This window comes from Taudactylus pleione, unplaced genomic scaffold, assembly GCF_031769625.1.
Source record: "Taudactylus pleione unplaced genomic scaffold, aTauple2 ptg000053l, whole genome shotgun sequence".
Taxonomy (NCBI): domain Eukaryota; kingdom Metazoa; phylum Chordata; class Amphibia; order Anura; family Myobatrachidae; genus Taudactylus; species Taudactylus pleione.
This window is the reverse complement of record NW_028284455.1, coordinates 6,350,418-6,371,798: the sequence shown is the minus strand read 5'-3', so window position 1 is coordinate 6,371,798 and position 21,381 is coordinate 6,350,418. Positions and strand designations below refer to the sequence as shown.

The 21,381-nt window shown below is 43.3% G+C and overlaps 1 protein-coding gene across 4 annotated transcripts in view; it reads left to right on the top strand.

Annotated features, from left to right (window-relative positions):
- PFKP (phosphofructokinase, platelet) overlaps positions 1–21,381 on the top strand; it is a 118,516-nt gene that overhangs the window by 81,792 nt on the left and 15,343 nt on the right. For 2 of the 4 annotated variants that reach the window (XM_088462713.1, XM_088462715.1), the window contains 5 exons: positions 4,931–5,077; positions 7,165–7,235; positions 7,420–7,507; positions 8,136–8,288; positions 20,247–20,411. In XM_088462713.1, the coding sequence (XP_088318839.1) occupies positions 4,931–5,077; positions 7,165–7,235; positions 7,420–7,507; positions 8,136–8,288; positions 20,247–20,411 (624 nt within the window). Of the gene's footprint in view, positions 1–4,930; positions 5,078–7,164; positions 7,236–7,419; positions 7,508–8,135; positions 8,289–14,759; positions 14,913–20,246; positions 20,412–21,381 lie in introns of all 4 variants that reach the window. The other 2 variants (XM_088462716.1, XM_088462714.1) reach the window with 2 other exon arrangements.

Genomic DNA, 21,381 nt, shown 5'->3' with positions numbered 1-21,381 from the left:
AGCTGGGTACACACCTGTACAATCAGCGGCTGATCGGGTAAAGCTGGGTACACACCTGTACAATCAGCGGCTGATCTGGTAAAGCTGGGTACACACCTGTACAATCAGCGGCTGATCGGGTAAAGCTGGGTACACACGTGTACATGTATAACTAAATAGGGAACAGGGAAAGTGGGCAAAATAAATATTTTTATCGGTGCACACAGGTAATTTGTAATCTTGTCTTTAAACAGTGGAGCAGTGGTCTGTTAGCTATACTTTTGTCATTATTATACCTGTCCTCCGGAAGATGCAGAGAAAGATGTTCATGACTTAGGATACCATTTCCATCATCTAGTGATAAGGGCACTGTGTGTGATATCGCCAATTGCATCATCACAGCCTTTCCATCCGGTGTTTGCTCGGGTGGGCATAGACTGATGGGTGGGCACAGCTTGAGACTCAACTTGTGCCATCAAAGGACATCTCTGTCCTCTTTACAAACAGGCAATCGGGATGCAGTCAGGAAGCCGACGGTCGAAATGCCGACCGCCGGCTTCCCGACTGTAAAATCCCGGCAGGGGTCTAATGATAGGCGTTGAAATCCCGATGCCTATGATTATCCCTATGCCGGAAGCCCGACGACCAGCATACCGAGTGAACCTAAGCCAGGCGGCGGATGCGGACAGCCGCAGGGAGGGAGGGTTAGGGGCTCCTGAGGGGGGACTTAGGGTTAGGCTAGGGGAAGGGGGGGATAGGGTTAGGCACCCCCCCAGGAGACTTAGGTTTAGTCTGCGTGGACAGGGGGTTAGGTTTAGGCACTTGGGGGGGGAGTAGGGTAGGTTTTACTTATCTTAATGCCCTGTCCAGATCTTCGCTCCTGCTGGTCTTCCGGCGTCGGGATTTGCAGACAGAAAGTGTTCTGAGGGCACAAACACTGCTCGTCCAAGCTGTCAAAGAACAATTTATTTGCATTCCTGGCATTCTAATCACAACACATAGCATTTAAGATTTTATCTTCTAGACACAGCGCTATTAGATCCTGTTTAAATTTAATATTTTAGTTGCTAGCGAAAAGGGAGACCTAACTAACAAACCAGCGTCTTTCCAGTTTAAAATTATTATATCAATCATAAAGAAAAATATTTTCAATGCATTTAAAGTATCCAAAATGTCAAAATGTGCTCAGTCATGATGGGAAGAAGCTCCTGCTATGAAGAGGTTAATCTATATACTACAAATGTCATTAATTCATAACAAAAGGATTGCACGCACACACACACTAATTATAATCATACCAAAATAAGCAGAACGGTTATGGTTTGTACTAGAAGATTGTTGGACTTTGTGCTCAGCATTTTTATAGACAACACAGAGACATTTTAGCCTGATGAGTAATAATCTTTATTACTGGAGTAGCTTGATGAGTAATATTTACATAGTAATACGTTCTGGAACATAGTATCTGTTAAACAAACTCAGAATTAATTTTTCTCATATATAATATAAATCCTCCAGAATCTGTCTGAACACTTCATCATTTCCACACTATAGTTCGCAGTTCAGTCCTGGTAAAAGATTAGACACACTGGGAACATATGAAGATGTAACCATACCATGCGTAACACAGAGAGACAGAACATGGTGCTCATGGCTAAACCAATATACCAAGTGAAAACACACCAAATGACTTTACTATTGGCTATTGCACTTTCTTGATACATCTGTCATCTAAATGCTTTAAGAGATATTTTCACTCGGAGCGTCTCATTCACAGGGTAGGAGCTGGGTTGGGGTTCGTTACCTGGAATCTTATCAGTTACTTTATACTGCTGCCAGGGGCGTAACTAGATTTTGAAGGCCCCATAGCAAAAGTTTATAAGGGCCTCTATGTATCACCTAATGGTGAAAAATGTATATAACACGTAACTTTGACAAGAAAGATGGGCCCCCCTCAGCTCTGGGCCCCATAGTAGCTGCACCCTTTGCACCTTTGGTACTTACTTATTGCTGCCAATGGCCAATAAACACAGTGGGGGACACCAGCAGGGTCACCATCAGGGGGGGACTGCCGGGCCTCCGGGCCCGGAGAGAGAGGGGGCCCGGGTGGCAGTGTCGGACACAGGCAACAGGTACTGGCACAGTCAGTGAGAAGGAGCACCGGATGCAGCGCGGCAGTGTCATTAGAAATTTGTAGCCGCGGATCAGCCAATCAGGAGTGGCTGCCGTTCCACGAGCCAATCACAGCTCGCGGAATGGCAGCCAATCAGGAGCGGCTGCCGTTCCTTGAGCCAATCACCGCCGGCTTCATATATCAAATGCCGTTGCCATGCCACGCTGCGCCAGGTGCTCCTTTTCCTTGCCAGCCCAGTATTTGTCGCCTGTGTATTCCCCGCTACTGCCACCTGGGCCCCCCCTCAGAAAACTCTGGAGCCTGTGTTCATTTGTAAGAAAATACAGGTATGCTGACCCCTCTAGCCCAGCCAGCCTTTCCTACTGTGCCCCCAGCCCAGCCAGCCTTCTTCTGCCTGCCTGCACCGCCTCCCCCAATCCAGCCAGTCTTCCCTGCGCCCTGCCCCAGTCCAGCCAATTTTCTGTGCACCCTAGTCCAGCCTCCTTTGCCTTGCCCCAGTCCACCCAGCCTTCCCTGCGCCCTACCCCTAGTCCAGCCAGCCTGTCTTCCCTGCCCTACCCCAGTCCAGCTAGCCAGCCTTCCCTGCGCCCTACCCCCTAGACCAGCCAGCCTGTCTTCCCTGCCCTACCCCAGTCCTACCTGCCTTCCCTGCCCTACCGTTTCCTAGTCCAGCCTGTCTTCCCTGCGCCACCCCCAGTCCAGCCAGCCTGTCTTCCCTGCCCCAGTCCAGCCTGCCTGTCTTTCCTGCCCTGTCCCAGTCCAACCTGTCTTCCCTGCCCTGGTCCAGCCAGCCTTCTGTGCCATCCCTAGTCCAGCCAGCTTGCCTACCCTGCCCCTCACCCAGTGTAGCTGGCCTTCCCTGCCCTTTGCCCCCCTCTAGTCCAACCAGCCTTCTCTAACAACTGCCCCCACAGCCCAAACTTTGAGAATTTTTAAACTGGTTTATGCACCAATTGATGCCCCTCCCCCAAAATAGCTCCACCCACATTATCCATGACTCCGACCACCTCTGCCGCTTACCTCCGGGTGGAGGGGGGGGGCTACCTATTTTATCAGTACCGGGCCCCACAATTTCTGATTGCAGCCCTGGACACCAGTCACAGTGAAACCCTCAAACCGCTAGAGACAGAAAGTGGGTAATGACAGTCATACCTAATGTATGGCCACAGCACCTGACCAGGAAGGTGTGCCCTTCACTACAGATTTCCTGTCTCTAGAGCAGCCATGGGCAACCTGATACACTTTGGGGGCAGCATTGTGCAGCCCACAACCTTCAAAGGGCCACACATTACTATTAATTGCAGTAGTAAGTTAAATGAATACTTCTACTCGAGGCATTACTCTTATACCCCTTTTACACCAGAGCTAAAACCCGGGTTATTGCAGGGTTAACCCGGGTAGCTCCTTGGTGTAAAAGGGTACATGGTTGGATTCCTGGGTCGAGAGACCCGGCAATCCAACCCAGGTAACTTACAGGGTTTAACACAGGAATGACCCGTGAAACACTGCAGTGTGCACGGCGCGATCCGGGTCACGAGGACCTGGAGCACGCCGCATGCCGTTCAATTGGCAGGCTTCAGTGGAGCTTGGAGAGGACGTCATCTCCAAGCATCCACTTCCACGGCGGAAGAGCCGGGTCACTGCAGACCCGGCTCCGGTGTGAATGGCGCCGACTCGGGACTATCCTGGGTCGGCGCCGGCTAAATTCCGGGTCTGATCCGGTTTGGAACCCTGGGCCTGATTCAGAACCGAACGCTCTGACCAGAGTGCTCACTCTGAATCAGTGCCCTCCTACCTGAAAATGGAGCGGCCTCCTGGCCGCTCGCATAGCTGTGGGTTACCACCCACAGCATATGCGAGCGGCCAAAAAGATGGTCACGATTGGCAAGACCATCGCGACCATCGGGCTTGCGACGAGACCCTGCGGTAGGGTCTCGCTGCCGCAAGCCCAGGAGTGATTTTGGCTCTATCAGAGCCAAAATCACTCCCACTGACATCATTACTGATGTCAGTGGGGCCGGTTTCAGATGGTAGGCGTTCCCATGGGAACGCCTCCGCCTGGCAGTCACGCACCCGGCACGCCCACCAAAGGGGGCGTGCTGTCACTCACCATCGACAGCACGCCCCCTTTGGTGCGAGACCCCGAGCGACGTATTCCTCGTCGCTTGCCGGGTCTCGCGCATGCGCACGACGGAGCTCCCTCCGTCGTGCGCATGCGCATTCGCACAACATCGACCTGCTTGCGAGCGTCCTTTGCTCGCGAGCGGGTCTGAATGACCCCCCCTGTTCCAACCTCCGGGTCTGACCCGGAATTTAGGTATTAAAGCGGTATTAATCTCAGTAGTAAATTAGATGAATACATCTAATCAAGGAAAGAGACACCTGTCTGTGATAACATATCAGCTGGTCTTTTCAACAAGAGTTACAAGCTACAACAATGAAATATGGCAACAAATAAGGAAGGAGCTGGGGGCTGCAAGTGAAGGCTCAGAGGACCGCCTGTTGCCCATCACTGCTCGAGCCCTGCTGCAGTCTGAACAATGGGGGGATCAGAGACAAAATGTAGGGATCCTACATAAGGGGCAGAGTGCCCCGCCTAGGGGTGTCAGAAGATATACATCTCATTTAATAAAGTAAAAATAATTATTATACACAGAGAAAATGTTTGAGTTTAGGGTTCGATGGAGTAATAGCAAATGTACCTATGTTATAGCTATGCTGTGATTGTGCATTCATGTTTCTAGTCAGCTTGACTATGTGGCTGCTTAGTCAGGTCTTGTTGTCATATGATGACTTGAGCTCCTCTCTCCTTTCCAGAGTAACTTCAACGTGGCTGTCTTGAATGTGGGGGCTCCCGCTGCTGGAATGAATGGAGCAGTGAGATCTGCAGTGAGAGTGGGAATTACTGAAGGGCATAAGATGTTTGCAGTGAATGATGGATTTGAAGGATTTGCTAAGGGACAGGTGAGTATTCCTGACAGACATAGAGCACTAGTTTATCCTATATGCTTGTTTGCTTCAAAGACACTAAACACTGCTAAACATTGCTTTTGTTCTCATTGGTTCTAAAATGTGTTACCCTTCCTCAATGTTAACTAAATACATATAGGGTCTATTCATGAAGCAGTGAAAAGACTGGATAAGTGTGCCAGTGGAGAAGTTGACCATGGCAACCAATCAGCTTTGAGGTTTCATTTATCAAGTACATTCTGTAAAATAATAGGTAGAAGCTGATTGGTTGTAATGGGCAACTTCTCCACTGGCACACTTCTCCATTCTTTTCATTGCTTCATGAATAGAACACATAGGGCCTGATTCAGACCCACTCGCAAGCGGCTGTCCGCTCGCAAGTGGGTCGATGTTGTGCACTGCGCATGCGCACGACGGCGGGAGCTCCGTCGTGCGCATGCGCCAGACGCGACGAGCGAAGGACTTTCCTTCGCTCGTTGTGTCTGATCAAAGGGGGCGTGCTGTCGATGTTGATTGACAGCACGCCCCCTTTGGTGGGCGTGCCGGGGGCGTGCCTCCCTGACGGGGGCGTTCCCAAGGGAACGCCTACCGTCAGAAGCCGGCCCACTGACATCACTAGTGATGTCAGTGGGAGTGATTTTGGCTCTGATGGAGCCAAAATCACTCCGGGCCTTGCGGTTGAAAAACTCAACCGCAGGCTCCGGCTCGCAGTGGCGATGGTCGCGATGGTCAAGACCATCGCGGCCATCAAACTGCACGCTCGTATAGGCTGTGGGTGGTGACCCACAGCTATACGAGCGTCCAGGAGGACGCTCCATAATTATGGAGGGCGGACCTCATTCAGAGCGTGCGCTCTGCTCAGAGCGTATGGCTCTGAATGAGGGCCATAGTTTCATCTTCGTGGATTGTCTCTGTGCATTTCAGAAAAGTCTTCATATTATCTAAACACTGTTTAATGCTGTTGCTTTAGTATATCACACAGCACCGCTATGCACAGCAGACCTGCATGCTTGTATCTTCAGTTATGATATGATGATATATGGACTGTGCTGAAAACCACATGAGGAAGCTTTAAATATAAGGCAGCACACAGGACAGTACATACAAGCCAATTAATCAAAGTCATCTGAAGATGAAAAACAACCTAAGTATAATTGTTATAATGAAGCAAAAATTATGAAGGCCAGTGTGTATGCTATAATCGATCATTATTAGTGGCTGACACTAGACAGGGATTCAATGTGGTAGATGTGTAAATATTTTTGATTGGGGAGGATGTTTTGTTAGTAATGGTGTATGATTTAGCTAACAAAGAGTTTCATATGCACCAAGGTGCACACTTTTTAGCTCCCAGATCACCATCAAATTTTTGTGACATCCACAGACAATTGTACATAACATAAGCAGTGACTGTCCAACATGTTTGCAACATTCATTCAACATTATAGATGGAAAAAGAGAAAGTAGACAAAGTTATAAAACTGAACTATTTTGGAAACAAAATGTCTTTATGTAGAGGCTGTGGATCCCAAATAAGATAAATCTGTTATAGAAGCTTATCACTCCTTGTCCTGTTAATCTGGGGTCTTCGGAAAGTTATTCTGTGGAGCAATAGTACTCTGGGTGTAAATTAAGGGACAAGTCTTGGGAAAACTGGGACATATTATTAGAACCCTACTCACACGGCTAGCACTAAACAGCCAATTTTCAGTCTGATTAAATCTGTGCTTTAACTATTAAAGAGAGATAATGTGATTTTATGCAGTTTATGTGACTTTATACAATTAATTGCACAAAGGCAATAAGCACACTTCAGTTTTCTGTATTAGAAAGAACATTAAACAATATATAGAAGATTAATTGCTAGAAGCTCTTACGAGGTGACTAAATTGCGGTATTGTGCAGTTGAAGGAGCAAAAAGGTAAAGGTAATTAAAAAAAACTTTTGCATAGAAACCACATGACTGAAAAAATTGCCTGTATAACCTAGCCCTGAAAGGGAATACTGAGAACCTTGCATTGTTTTAATTTATTGCAAATTTACAAGTAATGCATTTACTATCAACTCATTCTTTACATTAGATTAAAGAGATAAAATGGGGAGATGTTGGGGGCTGGACCGGCCAAGGTGGATCCATCCTAGGGACAAAAAGGTAATTTTTAAGATAAATATTTTCTGCATTGATTTTTTTTTTTGTTATATAATGTGTAATACATGATTTTACAGTATAACTGTATGGTTGTGAGACTTGTGTATTTTAATTCATTGTACTTGTACAATATGCATGTTTTCTGCATGTTTCATTTCAGTTCTTAAATTTCTGTTCTTATTTTTAGAACTCTACCTGCTAAATATTTAGAACAAATTGCTGACCAGATACGTGCTCATAACATCAATGCTCTGCTCGTCATTGGGGGATTTGAGGTATGGATTTCCATTACACATTTTTCTTCTGTTCCTTTTTCCTACTGTAAAGAATTATGTTTTAAGAAAAAAATAGGTATGGTTAAAGCAGGAGTATTCAAACTGCGGCCCTCCAGCTGCTGTGCCACAGCACATCCCATTATTCTCTGCCACAGTTTTAACATGTCCTAATAGGAATACTGTAGCGCAGGGCATGCTGGGATGCGTAGTCCACAGCAGCTTGAGGGCCGCATGGTGAATACCCCTATTTTAATTTAACAATGTATTATATATATTATGTAAACTATAATTTTTTATTAAATGAGTCAATTTGTAAAAAAATAAAATACTGTAAACTATTTTTTTAATAAAGATTAGTGACAGAAAATATTTTTATTCTTTTTAGCTATGTTTATAGAGTTTGTTATTTTTTGTATAATGGTATCTTTTTATGTTATAGTCTTAAGTTATGTATTTTTTATATTTTATTTTGATTTTTTTGTATTCTGTTTTACTGTGTGTAGTGGTTCCTCTCCAAGTATATCTGTGTGCTGTGGTAGAAATGGCTCTCCCCGTGGCCCCTTAAAATTCTTTCCTCTCCTACGACTTATCTCCTTTTTCCTCCCCACTCTGTGCCTGTGCATCCCAGGCCTACTTGGGACTCATGGAATTGACTGTTGCAAGAGGGAAATTTGATGAATTCTGTATTCCAATGGTTATGGTTCCTGCTACTGTCTCCAACAATGTACCGGGTTCAGATTTCAGCATTGGCGCAGATACTGCTCTGAACACTATAACAGATGTAAGTTTCAGAAGAATCTTTTGAGTGCACTTACTAAACCTACACACCACTATGACCCTGTGGCTGTCATCTTTATTTATCAGAGCAAAAAAATAACAGCTTCATAAAGCTGTACAGTAGCGTTCCCAGAGATATCTGCATACAGATGGAGTGGACTTAAGTTCACATTCTGCAGTGTAAAACAGTGTTGATGTCGTAGATGCAACCTATTAATATCAGTGGAACAAGTTCAGCTAATTCTCTCTCGAATTGGTGCTAATTGATGAGCCAGGTGAATGAGCTGCTTCACTAAAGACTGTTTCATCCTTTCATAGGTTGCTTTACATAACAGTTGCAATCATAATAAATTTATGATCTTCTTTATGTTTGAATAATGCCCTATTCAAAAATGTAAAGGGCGAAATGACTGCCAGACTGCCCCGTTTATGTTACATGAAACCAATGAAGCCGACAGCAACACTGAATTATTAATCAAGGCATTTTATTTAAGTTTTATATGGAGCTTCTGGTTGCAGCTTGCTTGGACTGTAAATATTTGTAAAAGAAAGCTCCAAGTATATAAATACTGTAAAGTAATTATTCATTGCATATTGTATTATATTATGTAGTATATATTACATATTACATATGTAGTGCTTTGTCCGGTAGAAGGTCTGATAAATAAATAGATGGCAGCAGGGGGAGGTGAGTATCGCATGCTGCATGCTGCTACTTTGTCTTCTACTATTTACTCTTTATTTAATCCACGTTTTGCTCCACTGCTCCTTATCATAATCACAGCATTTCTGCCTATTCCTATGTAGTGCAAGCTTATTAGAGCTATAGGCTGCTAGCTAGTGTATAGTAATTATTTTCTTTGGTATCTCACAGCAGCTTAAATCCTTGAAAGGCTGCTGCATACCGTATTAGTAAAGCTATTGAATGCTGCCGCCTAGTGGCATTCCGCCAAAGGTATCCTGTAAAACCAGTTGCCTTAGAAAACAAAAAGGTCACTTTGTATGATAAATTCACTTTGCAGTTAGTGAGTTGAGACCAACATCTGTAATGGATCGCCATGTTCCTGCGATTCTGCTACCCGGCATCTCAGGATTGGTGAAATCCAACATGTTGGATTTCGCAGATTTGCCGATCACGATCAAAATATGATTGTGATTAGCAAATTGGTGAAATTTAACATGTATAATTTCACCGATCCTCAGACGGATTGTGGAACAATGATGGTCGATCCAATCGCAGGATTGCACAATCCGTCCGTAGGCGTTTGGGGGCCTTAAGCTGCTCATGTATTCTCGTTTTCAGATCTAAATGACATGGATCTGCCCCAGAGCCCTCCTGTCATCTGGCTCAACCAAAATGAGAACAGCCACAATATAGTGACTATGGTGAAGAGATTGTCAATGTCCTTATATCTGTAGCAAGCATATCTGCACATATCTGGTACCCATGGCTTTCATATTATTTGAGAATATTACTGAAATTTCTTAACCACAACTGAAACCTATATGGAGAAAACCACACTACATCAAACACAAATAGAATCATTTCACAAAGTATTAAATACATAGGATCTAGATCAATGCCAACCAGACTGCTTTTATTATTCAAAATACATTTTATTATTACCGTATACAGCGTCGGTGCACATGACCCCTCATCCCCCCCCCTAGTTGCGGCCCTGCCGTATATCATGCTTGCCGACTATCTGGCTGCCCCTTCCGGGAGGGAGCAGCCAGATCGGCTTTACTGGAGGGGCGTGGGCACCAAATGGGACGGGGACGGCCAGACTAAAAGAGTATGCCGTCGTCACTTTGGCCCCGCCCCCGCTACACACTGCCGATATTACAGGCAGTGTGACGCAGGGGGCGGGGCCAAAATGACGCGATTCGACGTGAATCGCGTCACAGGCCCCCCGCTGCCGAGGATTTTACTGTAATTGTGGTGGGGGGCAGGAGGGGTTTGCAGCCGCTGGGAGACTTGCCTGCCTTCCCGGGAGGTCGGGAGCGGCACCCTATTTTCGGGAGGCTCCCGACCTAATCGGGAGGGTAGGCAAGTATGCCGTATATCCTCGAGTATAAGTCAACCCGAATATAAGCCGAGGTACCTAATTTTACCACACAAAACTGGGAAAACTTATTGACTCGAGTATAAGCCTAGGGTGGGAAATGCAGCAGCTACTGGTAGTAATCCCTCCCCTGGTAGTGCCCCCAGTAGTAATACCCCCCTGGTAGTGCCCCCAGTAGTAATACCCCCCTGGTAGTGCCCCCAGTAGTAATACCCCCCTGGTAGTGCCCCCAGTAGTAATACCCCCCTGGTAGTGCCCCCAGTAGTAATACCCCCCCTGGTAGTGCCCCCAGTAGCAATATCCCTCCCTGGTAGTGCCCCCAGTATTAATCCCCCCCTGGTACTGCCCCAGTAGTAATCCCCCCCCTGGTACTGCCCCCAGTAGTAATACCCCCCTGGTAGTGCCCCCAGTAGTAATACCCCCCCTGGTAGTGCCCCCAGTAGTATTAATCCCCCCTGGTAGTGCCCCCAGTAGTAATCCCCCCCCCTGGTACTGCCCCCAGTAGAGAGATGTAATATAAAAAAAAAAAAAAAACACTTACCTGAAACCCCGCTCCTGGTCCCGACGCTGCTACTGGATCCTCCGGCCGCTTTGCATTATGGGAGAGACGTTGTCATGACGACGTCTCTCCCATTACCCACTGCGGGAGCCGGAAGATGGCTTCCGCAGTGGGAGCAGAAGCAGCCGATGAGAGTCTGACAGACTCTCATCGGCTGCTGATTACAACAAACACACAGCTGCCGGCTCCGGCGGCTGTGTGTTTGGCAGTGTGTAGTGCAGACCGAACTCCGTCCGGTCAGCGCTACACACGCGGTGCAGCTGTGTGACAGAGACACAGTCTGCACCGCGGCCCGCATGGTACCATGCGGGCATGACTCGAGTATAAGCCGAGGGGGTGCTTTTTCAGCACAAAAAATGTGCTGAAAAACTCGGCTTATACTCGAGTATATACGGTAATATAACCCTGTACTATGATACATCCCAGGCAACTGCCAGGTCTCCTCGGACAAGATTTAAAGCGAACTGGGATAACTACAGGTGGGATACTAAGTTTGACTGTCTCACTGTCCACGATGAACTGTGATTTTTTACCAATGGGTTATGTTCTTCCCTACTAGGAACACAACTGCTGTTGTGCCATGAGATCTATTCATGATTATATCAAGTTAGCATACCTGCTGATCTTTAGCTATTGCAGAACTGCATGTCCCAGCATGCCAGTGATGTGCGGTCAGGTGAGGAAGAGCCTTTTATGTCATACTTAGGTATACTCCAGAATTTTGTCTATGAAAATTATAAGAAAAAATGTAAAGCAAATATTATAAATATTTTCTTTGTATTATTCTAATAATTTTTATAGTCAAAACTCTGAAGTAAAAAGTGTATGGCACACATCCCTGATCAAAACACAACAAATTGCCAGCACTATATTCTGCTGCACCTTTGTATAATGCCCACATGAACCCTTAGGTTCATATATGTCTCTGGCACCTGTAGTTCCACCACAGCTGGAGAACTAAAGATTGCTATTTTTGAACTAGGATGAGAGTCTCTGGTGTTCAAATTTGCATTTCAAATCTGTCAAAACACAGTATTAGTTATTGTTTCCACTGTTTTAAATTGTTAAAATAAAAAAAAGACACAAACCAAAAACCTTTGTAGTGTTATTTTTATACCTATAATACAAAATCTTCTAATTCACTAAAAACTACTACATTGTAAATTAATTTGCTTGGACTTGATTTTTAGTAATACTTTAATATGACATTCTAAAGTCTTCACATTGCATTAGAAAAATATATATTTCCTTAAAAACAAAAAAAAAAAGGCCAGTAAATAGTTAAAATAAAATCACACAGGACTTCTGAAGGTCTTTAGGCACACTAGATATTCCATACCAGACATGCTAGTGGTGCTTATGATCTCAAGTATCAAAGAAAAGATGAAACAAATGAAAGGACCGGGTATTAAGGTTTAGGACAAACTATAAAGTGACGTTTTTTCACTTTTTACCTGGTGTAATTCCAGCCAGAACCACACCTCGATAAGATTAGGCTGTTATTGATTTCTTGCAAGTAGAAAAGCTATGCTCACCCACAGTTCCCCGGAAAGTTATCTTTATTAGTTTCAAAGGGTAGCATAAACATAATCTAAAACATAGGTTATCAACAGTGAATACAAAATACTAAGCTGAGAAATTTTAGGGGCCTATTCATCATCACTTAATTTTTACAAAAGCAAGTGAAAATGCACATTTTCACCTGTAATTGTAAAAATTAAGTTAAGTTATCGGGCCATTCATCATGAAGGTAAAGCAGGAGATATCATGGATATCTCCTACTTGCCTTCCTCTCGTGGAATGGCCCGCTGTCCCCATACACTAGTATCACAGATATCTCCTGCTTACCTTCCTCTCGCGGAATGGCCCGCTGTCCCCATACACTAGTATCACAGATATCTCCTGCTTACCTTCCTCTCGCGGAATGGCCCGCTGTCCCCATACACTAGTATGGGGACAGAATTCATCGAGCTCCAAAAATATAATATTTTCGGAGCTTGAGCGCAGGAGCATACGCTATCTTCAGATGGTGAATGCTCCCGATACCCGCTCCTTCCCTATCCTTTTGGATCCCTCCACCCCTGTCCGTCTCTTTCCGCCGGACGTCGGGACTCCGAAAAGGAGCAGTGAAGCCGCTCGCGGGTACAGCTGATTTTCGGATCAGCTGTTACTGCACCGGAACAATGATGAATTGCTCCGGAATCCACGATGAGTTAGAATGTTAATTATCCCAATAATTAACATCATGGATACCATGGGACCTATGTATCAAGCCATTTTTTACATAACATTATGCAGAAACTGTATCGACCTTATGTACTAATAGCACTTTCCGGGAGTTTTGACAGAAATCCCCAGCAAAGTGATAATTAGCACTTCAGATTGCAGTCCCCTTTATTATCAGTGGGGACTATGATCACCCCCCTATGTACTAAACTCCAACAAGCGAAGCTTTTTGAAGTTTAGCCCCGGTAAGTTTACACCATCTTCAGATGGTGTAAACTACTGTTTGTCTGTGGGGGCTCCCAGGGAAGGAGAGAGATCATTAGATGCCGGGGATATAACTTGCGGGGACAGCAGTTACCGGAACAGCTGTCTCTGCAAGTTCCTGGTAGTACATAGCTGGGATATTTTCATTCAAAATGAAAATATTCCAGACGAGATGGAACGTTAATCTCGGCAGTGGCGTGATTATTAATACATAGGCCCCCCTATCTGCAGTCAGTGGCCGCTCACAGTTTTATTGTTCCAATAACGGAAATTAGCTTTTCTGACACTTAAGAAGCAGCGGTTTTACTTTTCCACTCACTGCACTATTGTTTCATGAAATCACAGCCTTCAGCTCATATATATTCTGGCTGCACTGTCTACCTACTTGTGACATCCTGTTCCAAAACTGGAATATAGTACAGAACTGAAAGCATTGTCAGTGTTTGGATACCAAAACAATACTTTCTTTCTTTGGGATCAATGTTGTTCAGCAGCTGTAGACTTGATGAAGTAAGTGTATAGACAGGTGCAGAACAGTACCCATAGCATAATTTAGGTAGGAGTCCAGCGATGTTGGTGTAGGCTCTCGGGCCCCACCACTGTGCTATGAAACAAGCAGGGAGAGGGCTTCTCCTGAGCTTTCACAGTCTGGCACATGCACGGCCACTCAGCAGAGGACTCTGCTCTGCTCCTTTCAGGGAGCGCTGTGTGCACCCACGGTAGTGCCAATCACGTGTATAGGGAAGAGTGCCTCTTTCATGCCAGTTATGTACTGTATTGTGCCTCACAGTGAGGAACGTGCAGCAGAGGAGAACTAGGTGCCAGTTGTCATCCTGCCAACATACAACCATGCCAGTTTCAGTTTTATATGAAAAATGGAAAAGCCTAAGGGCGTACACCTCCTCCTTGTCAGATAGCAGTTTTTAACCCTTTACTGGTATTCTGTTTTACCCACTAATTACCAAATTATAACAAAATATTTTTCCTCCGTAAAACTAATGTTGTTCTTCCACCTCTGCTGATCTCTTTGCTTAAAACATTGTGATCTTTTCATAAATTTTAACTTTGTTTTATTTTTATTTTTGCTCTGCATGGGAGAATCCTCTAAATTCACTTCAGAACTTAATTGCGCCAATGCAGCCTCACTGCCATTTTTTAAAATTAATTAATTTGGGCCATCCCATTATTCTGAACATCAACAAGCGTTTCCATTATGTAATCAACAATGAAATTCCGAACATCAGGCGAATTTCTGACTGCTAACACCTGTGGGAAGCCAAACCTCCCACCACACAGAAGGAGCCACTAACACTGTATACACTAACAGTCTGCTAAGCTCATATTCATGCTGCCCCTTCAGGCTTTTGAAAGTATGATGCAGTTAGCTGAGGCTCGAGGCACTTATCAAGAGTTTTGCGTCCCTATGTGCATAGTGCCTTGCACCATTAGCAACAATGTCCCTGGCACTGACTTAAGTATTGGCGCTGACACTGCACTCAATGCCATTATGGAGGTAAGATGTTTTTTTTTTCCCAGTAATTTCTTTAAGATTCCACTCTGCACACGACAAGCACTTAACTAAGTTTAAATATATGGATCCCAAACAGCTTTAGACTGTTTATGTGTTTCTCATAAAATATTGCAAATTAATCAGTTCATATATGTTCTTCAGAACAAGACTACACATGAGGTATATGCTTCCATATAAACCTCAAATATTTCCAACATCACCTGCACATTTTACATTCTGCAACCGAGAAACATTGAGGGGGATCTATGGAAACTGGTGCATGGGGAAAATGTGCCTGTAACTCGTAGCAACCCATAAGACACTGGTTTTCATTTTCTAAACCAGTGATGGGCAACAGTTAGCCCTTAGACTGTTCTGAACTTTATCCTGTGGCCTCAGTGCATGATTCAGACCAGCTCGCTAGATGCATTTGCACGCAGCCGTCAGCTGCCGAAGTATGCAAATCCTGTGATCGCACGCCAAGGCATTAGCACGCCCACTATGTCTTGGTGTGCGATCGCGTTGTGTATTTAGCCGCCCACCAGCGTGTCTTAAGACGCCCACTTTCCCTTAGTGATACACGTCATCTCCAGGAAGTGTATGCAACCATCGGTAACATCGAGTACCATCGGACACGTGCGCAGCACTTGTGGCTGACCTCAGCCATGTGACGTGTCTTATGACGCTGCGTCTTAATTATGAACGCCTCTGATATGGCGTTAAGATGCTCAGACACGCCTGCATCACCACTCCCGTTTCCATCTACCAACCCCTGTCACCACCCACAAACGGCTCGTCCTGTCACTCAATCTAGCGTGGCATCTATGTACAAGGGCGATCGCTTCGAGATCGCATGGACTGGTTTGCGCACACGCACTACGTCTTATACACATGCGCAGATTGCAAACATCGGCAGGCTACTTGCGAACGCAGCCTAGCGAATGGGTCTGAATCAGGCCCTCAGCTCCTTCCTGCTATATTGTCAGATTTGTTTTACAGCTTTTAACGTGTGTTTAAAATGCTTCCTGATATGTTATTACAGGTAGGTGTGTCTGTCTTTGATTTAGAGGCCTATTTATTAATGTACATTAGGATGCTGCATTTTATAGTACCTGTGCTATTTATGGGTGCAGCTCCGCAGATATCAAAGATATTTCTCAAGTTATGTTCACAAAAGCAGTCCCCATAGCTTCTGCGAAAATGCCCTATTTACCAAGCTCCACAAAGAATTAGCTTGTTTTATCTATATGGATCTTCAGATCCCTTCTATGTAAGCTGGACCCTCCTCGCCTCCCTCCTTTTACAAACATGTATAAATCCAGGAAGCATAGTGATATCTATCCCTATCACTATACTGAAACGCTTTGGTAGGACAACATCTTATCTTGATGCACTATTCCCAGAGTTTCTTGATAAATTCCTCAGAACTAGCATCTCTAAGCAATGTGAAAAATGGCTATTGGAGATAGCAAAATTGCCTCAATAAATTATAACACTGTTAAATAGGCCCCAAAATGCATTGTTTTAACTTATTACAGTGTACTGAGATTGAGGGAGATATGTGGCGCTTTTTTAATGTTATAGGGACACCTATGAGAACCCTTATGTGTAGCGGGTTGCCCATCACTAGTATAAATAGTTATAGACAATGGCAGTTGCACTTGGTTGCTAAGAGGTCACTGTTATGGTGGTCTGATGTAAATTATGGATGAGGAAATCCATATAAATGTAGTGGTAAGATTTGGGGCATCATTATGTTCTGATCAATAAGGGAACAGCTGGTTAGTGCCAGTCAGAGAAGGGGGAATACTTATGGCCAAAATTAGGGGTATGTGAGCGGTGCGCTGCCCGAAGAGCATGGTTTACAGTGTAGCATGGTTTACAGTGTAGTGCTGCACAGTGTAGTGCTGTATTTGGCCTGTAGGGAGCCTAGAACACCACCATAGAGACTAGAGAGCCTCAGCAAAGCCAACCAGAGTTTTCTGAGAACTCTCCAGGAACTCACTTTCATCCTGGTCCCAATAGCCCCACCCCTTATCGTGATGTCATGATGTTACATAATCCAGGGGTCAGCAGAGGCAGATTATCATCCTGCAATGGCTCAGTGCAATACTACTCTAGAAACTAAACAAACAATCTCAGAACATAGGGACACAAGACACAATTTAAATTTCTTGGCTTAGCAAGGATACCAAAGGGTAAATAGCTAGCACATAAATACTTATGTTACTTTTCTGAAATATTCATGTTTTCCTTATGTGTGTGTTTCCATTTATACTAATATGACTGGCATAAAGAGAGTTACCTACTCACGCTGCATTAAGCCATAGCAGCCACCCAGCAATCAGCTCTTACTTGTCTAGAACACGTTACACAGCAAAAGCACCTACAGTATCTAATTGTTTTCTATCGTCTAGTGCAAAGTTGCACCTAAATAGTATGATAGTAAATAGACTACAATACGTATACATAATTGTGTAATACCAGTTATCTTGCCTGCCCAGTTCTGGATTAACCGTGACAGTTGTCCCATAGTTACTTTACCATTGTGGGGGTACTGTGGTATATGTGATCTGGGGTTTTAATGTAGCATAATGTGAACTGAGGGCACTATAGTGTGTTTAATACATTTGTAGTGCTGGGAGTATTATACTTTTAATGACATCACCAGCCTATCATATTAACACTAGTTAGTTGCCCTGGTGCCCCCAAATACCTTAATCAAGCCCTTTGACTGCCTTACATGTATGATTGTGGAAAGATCTGTGCCATGCACCTACAGTCATTCTAACACAGCTAACTAAGGTTCTATAGATCAGCATAAGGCAACCTATGGTGCTTCAGCTTTTGTTGGCAGGGCAAGCTGGGACTTGTAGTTCTTCCAAAGGTGTAGAGCCATATTTTGCCTGAGTTGTGCTACAGATACTTTTAACTAAGAAAGTAAAATATGAGTGGAGGATGACATGAGCAATGAATTGTAAAAGTTAACAACACACAGTACAATGAACTATAAAATAAGAAAGTGGCTTAGAAATCACAATGGGAGTATGTGGAGGAATCTGAAGATGTTTTTCAAAAAGTGACTTATTGTAGTGATAACATGACCATGCTTACTTTTAACTTATAAACAGAAGAACATGTGAAAAAAGTGAAAAAATATGATAAAATGTTACAAAATAACAATACAGTATAGGAATTTTACAGAATAACCCTCAATGTTTATTCTTTTAAATGAGACCAAACAGTGCAAATGTGCAATGTACTGGTATTTAGTATCCCAGGTTCATGATGAAAGACTATTGCAAGAAAGTGAGAAGCTGAGTGGGAGGATATTACATAGTTCTCAATGACTCAGTATTCTGCACTACAGTGTTTCAAACTGGCATTGAATCAACCCAGCCACAAACAACAGCTCCACATTAAAGCTGGAAGCGTAATAACTTGTCATACACCCCTTTAAAGCTACTGCATTTTTATTTTTCATCTTGAACTTCTTGAATTAGAACATACATGCAATGTCCAAGTGATTTTCACATGATGTTCTTGTTTTTTTCTCCATGCCTCTGTACTGGAAATGATGTTCTGAATACACACACTGTAGTTATTAAGTAGTACTTAAATAGCCTCAATGTGAACTATGCAAAGTTCATCTGATTTAAAAGCAGGAAAATCACATACATATAACAAGCCTGTAAACAACAGTAAATGGTAGACTGACAATATATATAAAAAGAGGATTGTGCTGTATTCTCTAACCCCAGGATTCAATTATTATATTTTATTAGTAACAGAATGATGGGATGATAGTATACTATCCAGTACTACACTTTGCTTCCCCCATATCAGTCTATGAACATTATGGGTCACATTTAGAGATTTCGAAGCAAATCCAGCTAAAGGGTGCAAATTTCAACAAGGACAAACCACATAGTGATTCGAGGGGAGAAAATGCAACTTTATTTGTGTATGTAGGCAAAAATACTGCCTTCTTTATGCATGTAGCACATAATACTGGGGCAGTCAATTTCAGATTGTAACTTAAAATACCCCCATACTTGTCCGTGAGACTTCCGAATTATTAAGAAGTCCCCGGGGCTCAAGAGTGAGTGGTCCTCCGGCATCCTGCCCACTTCCCAGTGAAGTGGGCAGGATGGGGATAAAAATACCAGTAATCGAGAGGGGCCAATATGACATGATTCTGTGATAATCACATGATTTGGCCCTGCCCCCTCTTAACACATGGCATCTTGCCACAAGGGGGAGGGCCTAATTATGCAAATAGACTGCCCCACCCCCAGAAGCTGCCATCTGCATCTCCTCTCTGGGCTTCTGGTTAAGTATGTCCCACCCCTGCAGTGCTAAATAGTTTTACCAAGTTAGGAAACTGTACCTTTATTAACATTTTAATTTATCTCCTAACTCTAAATCAGGCCCTGTTTCTAAAACCTTACATTGCTCCACAAAGTCTATACAAATGCTTTTGTTGTTAGCACCCAAGCTCATTAGTTCAATAGATATAACATTTTAATTAATCACAGTTTAGGATACAATATAATACATAACCCTTCCATGGTTTTGCCAGTTAGGAAAGGCTAGATTCTCTAAACAGTTATATTAGGAATAGAGTATAACACAAGCAATATTTCTTACTCGAAACTCAAGTATTCACCAAAGTATCTTCAAATGGTGTAAATCTTATAGGTGTCATACTGGCAATAAATGAAGGCAATAGGAAAGGGGAACCAAAACTAGAATATTCGGAATTGTAGGAAGATCCACATGTGAAAAACATTAGGCCCATATGGGCATGAAAAGATAGCTCTGTGGAGGTGCACCCATGAGATAAAATCTGGTAATGTAAATGTAAAGCACAAAGGAAAGGTACTCTCTTTTTTAGGGGCACTCAAACTACCGTAACAAACCATTTGTGAGATTATCAATATATGTATATATTAAAAATATTTATTGCCTTAGGATGGTGATCACTGTATCACTTAATTATTCTTTTGGATTAATTATTGATCATATATAATTTAAGATCAATATTGCTGCTATTTATTTATTTATAACCATTGGTCTGCTTTATTTGTATTATTATGTGCTATTGTTTTTTTAATTTTTGAGATTTTATGAACTATATTGCATTCTTTATTACATATTAATAAACGTTAAGTTTTAAATAATTTTGTAGGTTGAGTGCCCCTAAAAAGAGAGTATATTTCCAGCCCACCAGCCTGTTTACTGTTCTGTGAACTCTGTATCAGTTATATGACTTTATGTTGTTAATTATGTCTGTGTGTAATGGTAATGCATTTGTGCATCATACGGTTTGACTAGACGTGCGATCGCATCAAGCAGTCGGCCAGTGGAACAAAGAGACGCGTCTTCATAATTGAAACGATGGGAGGATATTGTGGTTACTTAGCAAACATGGGAGCTCTTGCTGCAGGTGCTGATGCGGCTTACATCTTTGAGGAGCAGTTTGACATCCGTGAACTCCAGGTAATTACTTATTAGGAAACTCAGAAGCTAAACAAAGTATTTACTATAATTAGCAGGAAGATATGTACATTTTTAAATAAAAGCTATACTGAAGGTGCACAGCAATAAAAGATCAACCTATATGCTATTAAGTAGACTTAGCAATTCTGATAGAGAATGATAAGCCATGTACAGTAGAAATTAAAAAAATCTGCGTTGGTGTAATAACTGGTCACATATATATGTAAAAAAAAAATTTTTTCATTTATTTAAAATACACAAATCAAGTCATAAAAAATGTAAACAACTTGGATACATCTAATGGTGCATAAACACGTAGCGATCAGCCAGGGATACGATATCGCTGTCTGATCGTCATGCACCCTCCCTGGTGTGCTGGATGATTGATGTCGATCACCCAGTACACCACATACTTACCGACGACTATAGCGACCCGCGATCAACAATTGCTGGTCCCTACAGTAACTTGCACGATATCGAGCAAATTGACTGCCATGCATGGCCGATGGATAATATCGCTATCGCCCATACATGGCTGCACATCGCTGGTCGATGGTAAGTTGGTAGGGACCATTTAAATGACCGATTTGTACTATAACGATAATGTTATAGTTCAAATCGCTACGTGTGTACGCACCATAAGCAGTGAACAGTTCCTGGATACAACTAATTCGGGGTTACAATAAACTGCATATTTTTGTATCAGCTCTTGTAATAGCATCATGTAAGATTGTAGATATGCAGAGTTCTAATTTCACAATAAATTATTGCAGTTAATTGTGCTATTATATAGTTTATAATAATATTTATTAGCACTTACCAAGAGCGCCTATTGGTGCAACCAAATTCCAGGTGCTCTTTTCAATAAGCGCAGCACTTCTCACACTGGAAATCCTGTCCAGTATTGAGCGGTCAGAAAAAAAATGGCAATTAGCTGTGGTGTACACACAGATTAACCAGCTAGTTGTAA